This window comes from Dunckerocampus dactyliophorus, chromosome 16 (genome assembly GCF_027744805.1).
Source record: "Dunckerocampus dactyliophorus isolate RoL2022-P2 chromosome 16, RoL_Ddac_1.1, whole genome shotgun sequence".
Taxonomy (NCBI): domain Eukaryota; kingdom Metazoa; phylum Chordata; class Actinopteri; order Syngnathiformes; family Syngnathidae; genus Dunckerocampus; species Dunckerocampus dactyliophorus.
In genome coordinates, this window is record NC_072834.1 from 11971375 (window position 1) to 11989321 (window position 17947).

The 17947-nt window shown below is 42.7% G+C and overlaps 1 protein-coding gene across 1 annotated transcript in view; it reads right to left on the bottom strand.

Moving 5' to 3' along the window:
- The window catches only part of LOC129169576 (cell adhesion molecule DSCAML1-like), a 69207-nt gene that overhangs the window by 7781 nt on the left and 43479 nt on the right, over window positions 1–17947 (bottom strand). The window contains exons 6-24 of the mRNA XM_054756119.1: window positions 16548–16823; window positions 16105–16401; window positions 15425–15697; window positions 13615–13899; window positions 12645–12764; window positions 12385–12561; window positions 11630–11829; window positions 11114–11210; window positions 10860–10988; window positions 10613–10780; window positions 10461–10531; window positions 8868–9108; window positions 7747–7932; window positions 6445–6600; window positions 4778–4917; window positions 1900–2053; window positions 1310–1427; window positions 376–539; window positions 193–291 (exon numbers count right to left, since the gene is read on the bottom strand). Coding sequence (XP_054612094.1) covers window positions 193–291; window positions 376–539; window positions 1310–1427; window positions 1900–2053; window positions 4778–4917; window positions 6445–6600; window positions 7747–7932; window positions 8868–9108; window positions 10461–10531; window positions 10613–10780; window positions 10860–10988; window positions 11114–11210; window positions 11630–11829; window positions 12385–12561; window positions 12645–12764; window positions 13615–13899; window positions 15425–15697; window positions 16105–16401; window positions 16548–16823 — 3351 coding nt within the window. The remainder of the gene's footprint in view (window positions 1–192; window positions 292–375; window positions 540–1309; window positions 1428–1899; window positions 2054–4777; window positions 4918–6444; window positions 6601–7746; window positions 7933–8867; window positions 9109–10460; window positions 10532–10612; window positions 10781–10859; window positions 10989–11113; window positions 11211–11629; window positions 11830–12384; window positions 12562–12644; window positions 12765–13614; window positions 13900–15424; window positions 15698–16104; window positions 16402–16547; window positions 16824–17947) is intronic.

Below are 17947 nucleotides of genomic sequence, written 5' to 3' on the forward strand. Positions count from 1 at the left end.
ATGGGCTGTTCCATTTTGTAACCACCAGGTGGCAGCAGTCAGCTGTATTGAGTCTGCCCACTTCTTATTCAGAAGCAGCTCATATGCAGCATAGGTACTTCTGAGTTGAGGCAATGTAAAACAATTCGTCACACAGAGGATACGTTTTTCATGATGTGTGACAGAAGCATGACATGGATGACGGGAGTGTACCTCTAATGGAGCTTCCACCGTTGTCCCCTGGGATCCAAGCCAGGGTGATGGAGGAGGTGGAAGTGGTGGAGACAGTCAGACGGGGTTGATCCGGAGGAACTGCATGGAAACACATGGGCAGTGACTTCACAAACAGAACAAAAACGATATCAAGAAAACAGTTTGTCTTCTCTTTGCTGTTACCTTGCACTACGAGATTGACTATGATGGTGTCAAATCCAAGGGTGTTGGTGGCCGTGCATGTGTAGTACCCCGAATCTTCTGCTTTGACTGAGCGCAGTACGAGCGTGCCATTTGATAAGATCTGCCGCTGACTGTCAGCTGTCACTGGAATGGCCGAGTCCTCACTGGCAAGCGACACACACATTACAGATGTTAACTTCATCCTCAAGGTGGAGGCTTTCCCACGGACATTAGGTTTCATTGGTGGGAGTTTATTTAATGTTTTGGGTTTTTTTTTTTTAAGTTGTAAGGTCTACCTTCTACGACATTCCCATCAAATTGTGTGGCAATTTGCATCATGATCTTAACCTTTTAGAATAGGTGACCAATGTATAACGTGAAATAATAATTAGGACGGAAAAGCTAACATTTCATATCCTTGTCAATGTTTGTGTCTTAGCAGTGGTTTGCGCTCTTGTGTGCTGTTGTAGTGTTGCAAGTTGTACTGTTCAGTGGAACCACGGTTTTCCCGGTCCAACGGGTCTGACGAAAACAAAAAAGGTACGAAAACCGAGGGAATTTTTCCCGTAGAAATCCAATTAACCTGTTCCAGACATCCACAAATATGAAGAAACAATATATTTTATAGAGAATAATTATAGTTTAAATGCAGAAAAAATATTAACTAATAATATGAAATAATGGTAAAGGACAAATGGATGGAACTTTTATCGTGTTTCTCACCCTCTTTATCAAAGCACTGGCACTCACAACTAGTTTTTGTTTTGGCATAGACATCATCTGCGCACTAGAGTCTGCAGAATGACACAGCACGGGGCAATGTGGCTGGTTCGTTATGTGCAATGTTGTACAAAAAACGAGGCAAAAGTTTAGCAATATTTAAAAAAAAAATGGGGTGTACAAAAGCCGAGGTTTGTGTATAATCAACTCTGACCTGTCTTTTGTCCATTTGATGGTTGGCGCTGGCTCTCCCACAGACTTGCAGGGCAGACGTACTTCCTTCATCCAGGGTGTGGTCACTGTTCCCCCAAAGGACAAGATTTTGGCTGGGACTGCAAAGATGGACACAAAAGCAGCTGAGTGCTTGACACCCAAACAAACACTGTTCCAGCATCTCTTATCCTTTAGGGTGTCATAACCCCCTTCTTTTGTTTACTATACAAGTGGCCCAGTTTGTCTGGGAGGAAGGCCTTTATTCGCCGCTGAGCCCCTCCTTTGACCTCATCGTTTCTCTAGTCTATCTTCCACACATAGATCCTCCCCTCTATTGATTCCTGCCTGCTACCGCTCTCCCTACGGGTCATTTTACTAGATAGGCCCTGTTCATCACCACATAATTAACAACAGCAACATAGCTGGCACTCAATCAATACTACGGCTGTCAATCAATAGCGAAGAGCACAGACAGAGCAAGGAGGGCGGCGAGTGATGAAAGCGATGTGTGAACAGATCATGTTGCTGTTTAATAGCCATCTTTTAAAGCGCTCCGCCTCAACCTTTACAAGGCTCGTCCTCTCGACTCACCTTTCCCGGCTGGCTCCACAATGACCTTTGCACTCATGTTGCCCCGTCCGGCGGTCGTCACGGCTGCAGCCCATATGTGGTATTGTTTGCCTCGGCTCAGGTGTGTGATGTGGTAGAAGAGCATCTCTGGGTTGGCCTCGTACTCGCTGGGCGCCTGAGGAAGGGAGTATGAGTCTTCTGTTAACGGACTTTTTGATGGATTGATTACACTTCTGTCAAACATACACTCACAGTGGAGTGCTCAAAATTACATCCTTCAAATCTGGAGTGAAGTAAAACATTTGCTGAGAAATAAATGCTCCAACAGGTCTTTTTTTTTTTGAAGACGTACTGTATCACACATAAAGCATACTGTCCTACTGTTAGTTTTATTAACATTCATTTATGTGTGGAAATGTCTGATCTTTTTGTGCTGAATATCATTTCTAGGCTTTTTTTGAAGGTTTTTGTGGTTGTTTTTCCTAACCTCTGTTTTCGTACGCCACAGTTTTCGTCGAAACTCGCCTCAGTTTTCATACACCTTCTCAGTTGTTGTACAATATTGTACTTAAACCGGTCCTTTTGCCCTACTAGATTGTTCCGCGAGATCAAGTGCCCAAATAAAGCACACTGCCCGTTGCTGACTCACTGTCCGTGCATTTTTGATTGAGGGGGGCTGCTAAATAACCCGACATGGGCCAAAGAAAGCTGCCAGCAATTTGATAAATAAAGGTGAGAAACAACTGAATTCAGGGAAGTCCGCATCAACAAGTTCCATTCATTTAGAATTCACATTGTTTTCTGCATATAAAACTATAATTATTCTCTATGAAGTGCATTTTTACTTAATATATTTGGGTGTCTGTAATGGATTAATTGGGTTTGCATTATTTCCTACGGGAAAAACTGCCTCGGTTCTTGTACGTTCCGGTTTTCGTCAGACCTTTTGGAACAAATTAATAACAAAAATCGAGGTACCGCTGTATTGTGCAAATTCTGCATTAACCTTTTTATTATTTTGCTTATTGTTTTGCACCACATCATCCTTTAGGTCATTTTCAAGCAATAAAAATATTAAAACAACCGTAATTCTACACCATTGGAAACCAAATCAATCAAAATTGAGCACACTATATCTAGCATCAAGAATTCTTCTTGGATGAAGAATACAGGTAGAATGTAATATGATCAAATTAAATCATGCCTACTGTTGGTAAAAAGATGGCTGAATACAGGATGAAATGTGTATTATTAGTAAATATTTCTTTAAAATGATTTTCACACTTGCAGGCACGTAGAAAATGCGGCTGAAAACACAGCATTCTCTCAAGTCTATCTCCCGTTCTGTCTCTTTAATCTGTTCATCTTTTTAGTGCTCATCTTCGGGCTCCTTCAGCATTTGCTTTCCCCTTTCCCTCTCTGTCTAAATCGGTGGAGAGGATGGGGGGGGGACCGAGGGAGGGAGGACGCGTGCGAGTGTGTATGTGTGTGGAGGGGGTGCGAACATTCCACCAGAATAGCGGCGGTGTTGTGGTGATCCAGGGAGTGATACAGGGAGATAATGAAAAGACGGACAAAAGCACTCTCATCTCGATGTGACTGATACCCTCCTCTGCTCCTCCCTCCTTCCCTGCCCGTCTGTCACTCTCTCCCCTCATCCCCCCCCATTTCCCCTCAGTCTGTGCCTACCTCTAATGGTGTCTTTCTTTCAGCGTCCCTCCCTCCCCGTCTCCCAGCCCTTGCTCATTTACATGGCACTCATGCACAGAAATTGAGGAGCATTTTGGAATAACAACAAAAGGGGGAGATATCAGAATTCACTGTGTGATGCTGTTTGTGTGCACATGATATAACCAAAAAGTGAAATACCACACACGGGTGTATAAATAGCAAATGGCTGAAATGTGATGTCTGTGTGGCTCTCTGATGCGGCAGTGTGCATGTGTGAGCTTGTTCCCTGCCTCATTTGCATATCTACGTCTCATCACGTTGCCAAGACAACCTCATCTGTTCATCTGGGAGGGCAGGCAATAAGGCGATGGCGCAAACAGAGTGAAAGAGTGACAAAAAAAAAAAGACACATACAAACACACATTTGTGCACACGGGTAAATTTAATAATAGAAATGCTCAATATTGGCTTTTTACCGATAGCCGATACACCCCAGCACTTCATTACCGACACCGATACCAACAGATACCGAATTTGGCAGCAGCTCTTCCCTCAAACTAACGCTGTGTAATGAATGAACACGTTACAGTATGCTTCTTTGACTGTGATCCCACTGGATGCATTTCACCAACAAACACTGTGCAAAATAAAACAAATACTCTAATATGCAACACAAGTTCTACAAAAGGTGTCATATTTATTTTTAAACAATTAAAATCAAAATAGAAAACCATAACATACCATAACCTAAAATAACATATTCTACTCCTACCAACAAGTAAGACAGGTTAGTCTTAATAAATGCCAAAATGACAATCCAATTGTCAACAACAACAATTTGGAAAGCTGCACATTCACATTCACACACTCTCCAGCCGCCTATTATTTTGCCGCATGAATGTGAGCTGCGTGATTCTTCCTGAGGTGTGGTATTAAATTAAAAGTATCAAAGGAAGACACCTTACTCCCCCCTCATTGCAGATTGCTAATTTACAATCCGAAGGCAAAACGTGGAAAAAATTCCAGACCTACTGACAGACGTACTGAGCTAGCAAGCTTGTTGCTGGATAGAGCACCGCGACATCTCATGCGTGACGATATCATTATCGGCAGAAAAATCGATACAGATATGAACCGATTTTATACTAATATCGGCCGATATCATCAGACATGCATGGTCAATCATGTTTAAATCAGTGATCAGCCCACAAAGAACAAACATGCTTACCGGCTGTCCAGACCCTGGACTAGAGCAGTAAATGGTGTACTTGCGGATGACACCATTTGGTTTGTGGGGAGGCAACCAGGACACGACCACGCTACTCAGAGAGGAGGGAACTGCCTTGATGCCAGCCGGTGGGCCAGGAACTACAGAAAACAAATATACAAGTTAGAAGGGCAGGCATGCATTGGATATTCATGTGCACCCATGCGTGTTGTTGTGCCACTGCATCCTTCCCACGCGGAGTGTTGGATGCCTATTAAAGTGATCAGGCTTGTTTGCAGATTTCCAGTCTTATCCTGCACTAAGCCGCCCCGGGACGACTTTGAAAGAAGTGCGTTTGCATGGCCAGCGGTGACATATGTTCATTCAGACATTGGTCAGCAGTTCTGACACTGTGACAACCAGCATTCTCCTAACTCGCAGACCCACAAACAGATTAGACACGAGTGTCTGATCCTCTGTCAGCCACTTCAGCTTACACTGGATGCCACTTAATACGCTCCATTGTAAGTAATCAAGCTAAAGCCTCAAGGAGAGTTTAAAATGCTCACTTTAGAGTAAACACAGCAGGGCACTGGATGGCATAAGAGGGTCACAATGAGGCTTTTGTGTCCTTAGCTATACAGTGTGGGATTCACAGTGTCCAACCTATTCAATTCCTGACATAAATATTAGGTGTATCTGACAGTGGGCCTCATCTCAGGGCTGCAGAAAGAGGCACTGCAGGGTAATACCAAACCTTGGTAAATCCATCTCCAGATTCCTTTTTTTGCGAAATGTAAGGACCCCCTGATCCCGTCATTCAGCCAGTCAATGCCTCCGTTCTCAGCTACGATGTAGCAGGGTAGCTTGTACAAGAGAGGCAAGGGTGAAGTGAATATGCAGATCCTGGGGGAGTGAGGATGGGTGGTTGTGAGGAAGCACTTGTCATTATCATAACCGAACCTCTATAAAACCGCATAGTGGGAGTGGCAGGGTTCAAGTCCCATCTGGTGCCCAAAATCTGCCCAGACAAACAGCCTGCAGTGCAACCATCATGGTCTGTGTCATGATGAAGAGGAGGAGCACAATGGTACAAAAGAAACAGAGCCACCTTCACGATTGGCCCATTATGATCTATTGCCTTGATAAGGGGACAATCGACAGTAAAATGCATGAGAAAGTCCTCAAGACATACAATAGGCTGTATGACGTTTCTATCATTGCATCTTGTTTGCCACCCAAAGACCCCTCCTTTATAAAGAGACATGGATCTGACTAATCCTGCCTCCAATGGTGTAAGCACAAAATTAATTCTTCCTAATCCAAGAAGAGTTAATCCCTCTGCCTATGGCAAGAAGGCTGGTGGAAAGGATGCAGGCTCAGGATGATGGTTGACTCCTACGCGTTATATGCTGTGCGAGAGAGCGCAGCCCTCCCCCCCCCAGCGTCTCCCGCCAGGCCTCACTCAGCCCTGAGCCGTGTACCCAAAGCCTCTTAATTCTCATTAGCACTGCTAATGGAGCTTCGGAGCACAAATAAGCTTTTGTCACGGGTTTGAGATACACCCAGCACCTATTTATCTACTCCCCTATCTTTTGTACTCAAGCATAACCCATGAATTCCTCCTTTCAGACATTTTGCAAACTGAAAGGAATAAACGTGAGAATTTCTTGAGAGTGTATACTCACGATCTTCCCGAGTTTGGATGTACAGGACGTTGCTGCGGACCCCATCGCCAGCTTGGGTGTAGGCGAGGACCTGAACACTGTAGTTGGTGAACTTCTCTAGGCCTCGCAGCTCCACCTGCTCACGTGTGGTGGTGATGTTCTGCATCTCTCCCCACTCTAAAGAAAATAAGGGAGGACATTTCTGAAATGATTATAACAACTGTAACTGTATTTTCCTTAAGCATTAGTCATAACTATGAAAACATAAATCACCAGACACCAACAAACAACTACAGCAAATCGCAACTAACGCATATTTTGTGGTACTCTTGCATGTACAATATATAACAGTACAGTGGAACCTCAGTATTCGTAGGATTCAGTTCAGTTCCTCAAACACTGTTGCCACAAATATGTCTTGGTTTTCGTACACTATACCATAACGTGATGAACAACTCCGTATCCGTCTCCTTCCTTCCTCCTTTCAAGCACTGCACTTTGCACTGATGATGTGTTCAGGCGCACAGCATCTTTCTGAGTGGTAGAGGAATCTGTGCTTTTGTAAATTTAGGACAGCTGCAAAACAAAGTTTGGAGTGCCAGAACTTTGAGAAGAAGGTGAGAAACGCTATTGAATTCAAGAAAGATTTCGTAGCAATAGGATTGTAATGTAAAGGTAGGAACCTGCACCACTGTAATGATTGTACACGCTGCTGTTTACAATAAGTTCAAGTAAGCAATTATAGAGCTCTACTCTTACTCTTTAAAGTTAAGTTTTTAACAGACTAGAGTGAAACGGCATCCGCGTGGCTCTTCTATCCCCCTCCCCTCCTAACGCCACTCATCTGTGTTTGTTAGTCGTCAGTAAAGGTAAAAGTCATGATATGTTGGTGTTCATTTATCCATTTCATTCGTCATTTATATGTTTTTCACTTTGTTTCCCGCATGTAAACATAATTCTTTTCCATAAAATGTGTTTGGTGTTCATATTTTTGTTTTTCTGAACAGATTAATTGGGTTTATATTATTTCTTATGGGAAATATTGATTTGGTTGTTGGGAGTTTTGGTTTTCGTCATGATGGAATGATGAAAACCGAAGTTCCACTGTATTAAGAAAAGCAATTGCCAATTTCCCAACATTCAATAATGCTAATAGAACAAGCACAGACACAAACACATTTAACTACAGCAAACAAATCCAAAAATCCACAGAAATAGGAAGTGCTTTATGAGATACACGTCAACATATACACTGACATAACATAACACTGACAATGAGGTGAGAGGGTTGGTGAACTTTAGAATGAGATAGATGATAATTACTCTGCATTGGCCACTGGGCCCGGCCCCCACAGCACCCACCTCCGTCGGGGAAGAGGGACCAAAACACAACCCGGTAACCTTTCAGCACACCGTGCAGCGTCAGCCGTGGAGGCTCCGCCCATGTGATCACCGCCTCGTCCGAAGTCACTGAGATGGCTCGTACATTCTGTGGGGGTTCACTGGGAACTGAGGAGACAAAAGGGAAGGCGTTTTACTGCTGTATCTTGCAAATGTGTGACTTTTTAGGTTACCAGCCGCGCGGGTTATTGTTGTGGTTAAAATGACCTGACGGATCTACTATCGAGCTTGACTGCGGAAGCAGCTGACATTTGAGGAACTACTCAACACCACAACCCACAGGCAATCACTGCACGAATAAATCAGTCCAATAAGCTCAAATTAGCTCTCAATGGCTTCTTGTTATCTGCAAGCTTTTAGAGAAATGGAAGAGAAGTGTCTGTGGGAGGAGGTGTTGATGGAGGGCTGGAAAAGCATCAAGAGTGCTGAGTGCATAGTAAAAGAGCTACACCTTCAGGGGTTCATATGCAAATGAGGGTGGGGTTGCATGAGTTTGGACGATGACAATAATGTTCCTCTTTAATGAAATTGATGCTAGATGACCTATCTGGTCAATCACACGCACATGGAACATGCAACCATGATCAAGGTGTGCACACCATTCACAAAGACAAGAGATATGATGGTTGAATGACAGGAATATCAGCGTAAATGAAAAAGGAAGGGATTCATGGACTGGATGTGTCGGACAAGGATAGACGGAAAAGCAGCAGGAAGATGAGGAAAAGGAGGTGAAAAGGAGCGTTCCTTGTTCCTTCCTGGGCCTCTACAAACCTAATGAGGGTGCTAATTAAAGTAGAAAGCTTCATGGGGGGGGGGATGTGCTGCAAATCTAATTCAACCATTTTTAGTGTTCGTGTGTGTGTGTGTGTGTGTGTGTGTGTGTGTGTGTGTGTGTGTGTGTCTACAAATGAATGTTAGCTGTTTTGACTAATGTGCTGTTGTCCCGTTGCCACTTTACTCAACAAAACAAATGCATCTTTTCTAGCGTCTCATACACTCCTACTCCCTCATCATCTTGTCACCTTAGGCTTCTCTCTTACCATCTTCCAGTGTGGTAGCATTGATCTCAGTACTAGAAGGGCCTGTTCCAGCTCTGTTGAAGGCCTGGACCACCACTCCGTACTGGGCAAACTTCTTGAGGTTGTCCAAGGTGTACACTTCACTGTCTCCAGTAGCCTTCATCTCCACAATACTGTACTGGCCATTGCTGCCTGGGCCATTTTCTCTGTAGCCAATCTGGTAGCCGCGGATCACACCGTTTTGCAGCTCTTTCTTTGGGGCCTTGAAGAGATTTGTTAATTAAAATAAAAAAAATATTGATGTACAATGGATTCAAATCTGTTATTAAAAAATACAGAGCAGATATTAATTAAAATGGCAGACACTTTTTGGGGTGGCATAACTATGAAATGATAGGCATAACAACTGAATAGCTGTGATTGAATGATTGTAGAGCTACAGAATGTTCTAAAAACAAAGTCTCTCATCAGCATTCACACATTTTAAGATAGAAAGACATTTAAAGAGAATATTACAGATCTGGCAACCTTAAAGTGGTTTGTGAGAGGGAGCAAATCTACAAGTTTTTTGTAATTCTGTAAAAAACAAAACAAAAAGTGACACAAATTTATTTTGCTGTATAATTTTTCCCATTTTTGCGGTTATTTTTTTTATTCCTACAATGTGCAGCAAGCCAATACAAAACAAGCCACAAATGGCCCTTCTCTTATAGCAACTGAGTTTTTTGGTTTGTTTCATAAGAAACGTGTGACAATAGCTCATGTTTAAACCTTATTTAGGAACGGAACATAAAGTTATGGAGTTCCAGGTGTTGGTAGGCTCACGCGCGTGCGCCTTATCATGGAATTAAAAAAAACATTTACGGTATGTTTCCTGAGCTTCATGCAAGTGTGTGCTGATTTTAAAGAAAATGGACACACCATTGCACTGTTAATATCTCAGTGTGTTAATGAACAGGTGTGTTATATTGCTCAATCAATTCAGCTCTGGTTGATTTTTCTTCTGTCCATAATGCACCATGACAGCCGGTTACTGTTTTTCAAAACGCCACTCGTGTGGATGGACGTGGATATATTTAACACTGGTGTCGGGGAGTGGAGTGGAGGAGCGGTGCGTTAATCATCTAATAATAATAATAACAATAACAATAATAATAAAAAATACAACAAAAGGTATCCGTCTTCCTGTGGACATAGCCTTAGCTTGTTAGCGAGTGAACAATTTTAATTAAAGAGAGAAGCTGAGTGTTCTTGCAGCTGGAACTAATCGTTGCGTGACAAGTCAGTCGACCTGAAATTTGAAAAGAACGCGTTTGCAGAGGTGGGCTGTCCGTCTTTTGAATGAGTTGTACACACACAGGAATTAATGTACCACTGGCCGACCAATCACAGCCTTAACCGTCAGCGTCGTCTCAGCTCGAGGATTTTTTCCCCAAAGGTGCATGTCACGCTACGTGCAGAGACTGAACTCTAAACTGAACTCGAAAGTGAAGCCAGTGAAATACAACAAAATGCAACAAAAAGTGTGTTCAAGGGTCAAAATGCGTGCCGTGTATGGCAAATGTGTACATGTTGGCAGGTCTGACATGATAAAATTATAATTCAGTAATTTACCCTCCATGTGACCCGAATGCTCTGTGATGTCATGGGCTGCAGGATTACATCCATTGGTGGCCCGTCGGGTGCTATTGTGGAAAGACATCCAATCAATTATGGCGGTCACATTTCTGAGATTAAAATCCTTTCCATGAGAGATAAACACTTACGAGCTTCTTCTGTACTGATTGTCAGCTCTTTGCTTGGAAGGCTACGACCAATCTTGTTGTAGGAATACATGCGGATGCTGTAAACGCAGGCCGGGTGCAACTCTACAATGTTGGCTTGGTTGTTGGTGGGTGAGATGTTCCTGGTTGTGTACATATGGTCCCAAGAGTCTGAAAAGTGGAGCCGTGTGGCGTTTTTATGACAGAATATCAAAACAAGCCATGAAGAGTTTTGGTTTTAGGTCCCTACCGGATTTGTTCTTGTACTCAATGTCATAGCTTGTGATGATGCTGTTCCCATCAAATCTTTGGATCCAGCGCAGGTTCATGCTCCGGTCTTTCACCTCCCTCACTTCCAGCTCAGGGGGATCCGGTGGTTCTGTATATGCAAAATAGGTGAGATCAGATACATTCGACGGACCGCCATAATAACTGTATGTGCTTTCGTATTGACCCTAGAGCTTCGTGACATGATAGCTTGCAAGTGTTTGCTATGCATGATACCTTGCACAGTGAGTTGGATGAGGCCTCTGCCTTCTCCATAGGAGTTGATTGCATGACAGGAGAAGAAGACAGAATCTCCTCTTTCTGCTGGGTTAAGCTATGAGCAGCAACAAAAACAAAAATGTTACAATTTGAAAAAGAAATACATAAATAAATACAGATTTAACAGTAAAAACAATATCAAAAGGCACTTGCCAGCTGACTAAAAACGGTAAAGAGCAATTTAACTGGTAAAGATGAAACGTGAAACACAGTTTTATATCCTGATACCCATTTCAAGCTTAGCAATACAGTATATCCTTACATATACAAAGAATACTGCTCAGTATTGATGCATCTGCTCACCGTCAGTGCATACTCTAAATACAGTAGTACCTCGTTTTTCACCAAAAAACAATTCCTAGGAAAACCAGGGCATACGAAAACTGAGGTACCACTGTTAATTAACTCTACTCTTCAGTCATACAGCTCCTAAAGACATCGGACAAGTCATGTAAGACATATTCCTTATCTGACCTTTAGGGTTGAGATGACTTCATCCCCCTTCTTGTTGATGGTGATTGAGTATCGAGGGTTTCGCTCCGCGTCGATGACCGTGTCCCCTCTTTCCCAGCGGATGATGATGGGCTGCTCGCCTCGAGCTGTGCAATTTAACTCCTTGGTCTGGCCCTTCCTCGCCATGGTGGTGTTGGGGTGGCTGGTGATCATGGCAGGAACTGAGAGGAATCATTGACACGAGTCAGTGTGACAAATAGCATTATATGGCGTAATGAGACAAGGCAGCGGGAATGAGGTGGTGGAAAGCGAAGATATATTACAAATGTATAGACATCTATTTCTACCCTTCCTTATCCAGTTACATTTCACGCTTTAAGCCCTGCTGGCCTTCATGCGCTGCATCTCTCCTGCCCGTCTCCTTCTACAGGTCTCCCATGCTCAGACATAGATTATTGATCGTAGGGGTTCCCGTGGTTTTGTTTTCATCACTAATTCATCAGCCCTTTTCCCCACCAAACATTGAGCAGCACACAGACTGGCAGATGGAACACATCCATCAATAGTAAATCCACCCCCAGTTAAGGACAGAGACGTGTTTTTTTATTAGGTTTGGTACAGGCTGTACTACCCTGGGGCAAAAAATGCATCTTGCAAGAGTCGACTCCCCACCAAAAATCTTAGGATTGCCTGTGTATGAACACCATGCACAGTTTGGGATATGTGCTCATAAAAACAACAGTTTTCAAAGCAGAAAAGGACTGACTGGTACTTACTCTTGACAGTGAGGATCATGCTCTTACTGATGTCAGAGCCAACTCCATTGGAGGCCTGACACAGGTAGTATCCACGGTCATCCTCCAGCACATGTCGGATCAGCAGAGATCCATTTGACATGATCTGGATCCGACCGGTAAGGGGGACTGGATGGTACTGCTGGGGGTTTCCGACACCTTCATGACAACATAAATACATGTGAGGGGCATCACTTATTCATACATCATTTCTTTAAGCTGTTATGCAGTGATTATTTTACCTTTTGCATGTTTCCACATGACTTTTGGAGGTGGGTAACCCTCTACAGAGCAGTTGAGCACACCGGCTTTGCCGTAAATGCAGTCCTGGTTGTTGGGCTGCACCACAAACCGTGGCGGCACTGAGAGACAAAATATTGCAATCAAGTTAAATCAGGGGCGTCCAAAGTGCAGGGCCATTTGAAGCTCGCGGCTGTTTTTTTAAATATATATATTCATATATATTTTGAATTATTCTAAAAATATAATAACAAAAAAACTAAAAAAATATATTAAAAAAAGGAAAAAATCAGCAGTAATTTTACAAGAATAAATTCAAAATACTATAAGAAAAAACTTGCAATCTTATGAGAAAATCATAATTTTACGAGAAGAAGAACATTAACAGCAAAAATAAAAACATTTTGGTAGCATAAATTTAAAATATTAAATAAAATAGATGTTATTTTTAAAAGTCTTTAATATTACTAAAGTTGTAATTTTTGGAAAATTAGGTTCTGGAAAAACTTACGTTACAAGAATAAAGTTAAAATATTATGGGAATAAAGTCATAATTATGTGGAAAAAATGTGCAAAAAGAAAGTGTAATTTCCAGAGGATGAAGTTAAAATATTAACAAAAAAATAGTCGCATTCTAAAAACAAAAAGTCACAATTTTATGAGAATAAACTCCTAAAATTATGTCATTTCAGAAGCAGAGAGTATATTATATTTTTAAAAGTCGTAATATTATCAGGAACAATAAAAACAAAGTAAAGTAACAAAATATCAGCGTACCCTTGCATCCTTTCATTTTTCAGTATGTGGAAAACGTTTGGACAGCCCTGACTTAAATGATCGTTGTATTAAAACCGTGCTGTTTTCATAGGGTGGTTGGTAAAGTAGCATAAAAGATCCCCTTGAAAATTAGCAGTCACAGATATTCTGACCCAATTCATCATCACGTCATCCCTCGCTATAGCAGTGCCTCACCGGTAACAATCAACTGTCGCTCCCAACTGACAGTAGCAGCGGCGTTGCTGGCGATGCAGGTGTAGTTTCCGTTGTGCTTGAGCGTCACTTTGGAGATCTGAAGCGAGCTCATGAACTCTTTGGTCTCGATTGCAACGCCAGAGGTTGGGCCCGGCACAATGAGCTGGCCGTCTTTGTGCCAGGTAATGCGTATGGGCATGTCCCCGGATGACACCACACAAGCGATGTAGATGAGCTTCCCCACCGAGGTTGAGGGAATGTCGAAGGGCTGGATGAGAGGTGGCACTGCGAAGAAGAGAGAGGTTGGGATGAATAATAGCAGTGGGGAGATGTGGACGAGTGGCACCCTGGCCATCTGCAGCAATGCTGAGAGAAGGTTATTGGCCAGTAGGGCCCCTCTTCTTTACCCCCCCTTCAGCCACCATCTCTTGTAGCCCATAATAGCTGCTCTGGTTTGGATCCAATTGGCAGGAGGAAGTCATTCGGTTGCCATAGTAATGGAGGTTGGGGTGGGGGTACTACAGCTGAGACATCTGGGGGATTTAATCTAGGCTTCATTATTATTCATCTAATTAAATCAGGCACACGCAGGCGCATGAACACACCCTTAAACACCTCTGCAGCTGCCCTGCTACCATCGTTACATCACTAAAAATGAATCCATCAGTCAGTCCTAGAACACAAAATAAAACAACTATGGCAACCAAAAGGGACCAGCGCTGTATTTTTCACCGCAAAAATGGGGGAGCACCAGCAACTACACGCCAGGAAATTGCACTCCCTTTTCTTACCGTAACTTTTTTTTCCCTTCCAACAGCAACAACACAACAAAAACCTTTCATGATTCATCATGTCACAAATGAAATATTATAGTCATGACGCAGATGCGGCAACGTAGAGCACCATTTAGTGCGACCACTTGTTGCCAGGCAGACCTGCCAACCTTGAAGAAATTTAGCTGTTTTTTTGTGTTTAATCGTTTTTTTCTATACAGTAATGTGCCACGGGCCACAAGTGGCCTCTGGGCTGCACTTTGGGCACCCCTGGTTTTATAGCACTTTGTCAGGGTTGAGCACATGACGTGACATCAATGCTGTGAGCAACCACAGCTCTCATCCACTATTTAGCTCGTCAGCTTCCTTCATAGCAAGCGAACAATGGTAATTAAAGAGAGACAGGGAGTGTACGAGTGTTCGGTACACATCCTATACAACAGTCATTTTTAATGCAAATATCGATCCAAAATTGAAGGAGAAGACGTTTGCGGAAGTGGGCTGTCCGCCCTCTTAGGGAGTCGTATACAGACAGGAAGTAATGTACTACAAACCGACCAATCACAGCCTTATTGGTCTGCGTTGCTGCAGCTCGAAGATTTTTTTTGGGAGGTGCACGTCTAAACTCGAGACTGAAACTGACAAAATGTGTACCTGAGAGCAGCGAAGAGTACAAGTGTATTCAAGGGTCAAAATGTGTGCCATATAAAAATGTGTACATGTTGGCAGGTCTGTCTTTGGGTTCTGTCGTTTGTGATCCATAAAACCAATTTTAAAAAATGCCAAAAACTAAACACAACTGCTCATGAAATTACTCCAAAAAAGCAGCATAAGGATTATGAGAAAAGTTTATTCAGAGAAAATGAATAATTACTAATTATTAAATCTAAACTACATATTGTATAAAATATGCTTAATGATCTGAAATTGACTTATAATATTGCAATCTTATACTAGCGCTACACACGGACCTGTATAAAAATATAGTCATCATTTTAGCTAGATGTGGGCCACTTGAATTGATTTCTTTCACTTACCTTTGACAGTGACATGAACAGTCTGGTTGATTGACACCTGGGGCTGGATCAGAACGCTACACAAGTAGGTACCCTCATCGGCGCCCTTCTGCACGTCCGTCAGTCTCAGGGTGCCATTGTCAAACAACACTTGACGGTGATTATCGGGCAGCTGCATCCCATCCTTCAGCCACTTGATGGAGTAGTACGGGTAGCCGATGACGCGACACGTTATGTACGTGTTCCTGCCCGCCACTGCGGTCATGTCCCGCATGGGTCTAATTCGGGGTGGACCTGGAGACACCGGGACGAGAGGGAGGGGGCGGCGGGGCAGACACAGTGGTCGGAGAGACGGGCCGATGAGGTGAGGGAGGTCATGGCAGAGCGAGGGAGCAGCCATGGAAACAGAAGGTGAAGCGATAAAAGGTCGATGGACAGAGTGATTGGGGTAAGTTGAGAGGTGGAGAGGGAGGTTAGTTATGCTCCCTTTGCTAAAATATGACTGAGGATATTTGTATTTTTTCTTATCTTAACCCTACATATACAGTATATGGCAGCTCAAAGTTTGTATGTGAGTACTGTATATTTATTTAGATTGTAGATTGAAGTGAATGTATACTGTATATTTACATAGATCATCTCTATTTTATTTGTATAGAGTCAGGTGTGGAGTGCATTTATATTGAAAAGCAGACAGGCACCTCTTACGTTTATGCGCGCTTGGTACTCGGCGCTGCCGGCCGAGTTGCGTGCGACGCAACGGTAGACTCCCCCATCTCGGATGAGCGGGTTGCTGACGTTGACGTGGGACACGGTCAGGCCGTCCGATTGGGTGTACTGGCTGGTCTTGTAGGTGGAGTCTCTCACCACAGGCTCGTCATCTAGCGTCCAGGTGATGGAGGGAGGCGGTGCTCCTTTGGCCTCGCACACGAGGGAGAAAGGCTCGCCGGGGTTCACCACCCGCTCGCTGAAGGACGTCACGATACGAGGGGTACCGTCTGAGGTTCAAGGGATTTTAATGTGAAGATGATCGGTTAGGAGTATTCATGAAATGACAAACAATAACTTCTTGTGGCACGATAAATACCATTTTCACAATGTGTTTGATGTGTTTTGTACAAATAACGGTGTCTTTCCTACATACCCTCCAGCAGAATGATTGAAAAGTCCTGAGCTGTGTGACCCTTGCGAGAAGCAAAGCACTGGTATGCCCCAGAGTGGAACTTCTGTGCTGCAGTGATCTGCAGTGTGTCATTGTGTTGCCCCTGGATGGAGATGTGCTGGTCGGGGAAGATGGGCTCTGTGTTTCGGTACCAACTGATGGTGTATTCTGGCGAACCTTCTACAGTGCAGGTGAAGAAGAGTGTGCTGCTAATGCCAGTTTTCAGGTTCTTGGGGGACAAGGTGACTCTAAGTGGATCTGCAAGAAGGATTTACCATGAAAACATTTGAGGCATAAATCACAGATAATTCAATAATGTCACATTAGCATAATACGGTACATACTGTAGTAGCTTTAATAACATTTCAAACTAATTCGATTCAGTAGTCTGCAATTTGGATGAGATAATTTATATATGTGCATATGCAAATTCAATGAGCCTTTTCCACAGTCATTTGATAAATGAATATATTGTTTTTGTGGGAAAAAAAAGGTTTTCCCAACCCCATTTCTGTGTCATAAAAATGTGAATGTCAATACACAACTGTTGTTTTATCTGTAATTCTTGTATAACAATGAATAACCCCATTCATTCCAGGTTTTTATTGTAAACTGCAAAAAAAAAACAGTGGTTTTGTCTGCTTGTCAACAAGACAACAGGTTTTGCAATTGTCTAACAACAGGTCTCAAAGTTGTTATCATTCCCGTGCTAACAAACAAACAACGGCAACACCCTTTTTTTTCCAAATGGAGAACAATATTTGACCAGCATTGCACAGGCCACAATCAACAACCTGATCAACCTTATGCGAAGGAGTTGTGTTGCGCTGCGTTGGATAATGGTGGTCACACCAGATACTGACTGGTTTTATGAACCCCTTAAAATCACCCCAATACAGTAAAATTGCACATTTTGGAGTGGCCTTTTATTGTAGCCAGTCTAAGGCACACCTGGCAAAGAAGAAGTGCTAACTAACACTAGAAAAAAAAATAACTACAAAACAAAAAAATGGGCACAAAAACAAGTGTGCTGCCTTTATATTTTTGTTGAGTGTGTGTCATTAAAATGTAGTTGAAAGTCACCATTAGTGGATTAGTGACTCACTTTCTCTATTTTGTTAAATACAAAATTGACAAAATACAGTCGTCCCTTTCGCGGCTTCACTCTATCATAGCTTTAAAAAAAATATTAATTAATAAACCATGCTGTTTCGTGGCTGAATATGGCCTATTAGTCAGAAAATACGCATCTTGAATACATTTTTTTGCCTAAATTAAGCATTTCAAGCATTAAAAACGCTAAATGAACTAAAATATAAACATAAGGCATTCAGAAGACACACTTAAAGACGCTGTGACTGATACTGCATGTAGTATACCAA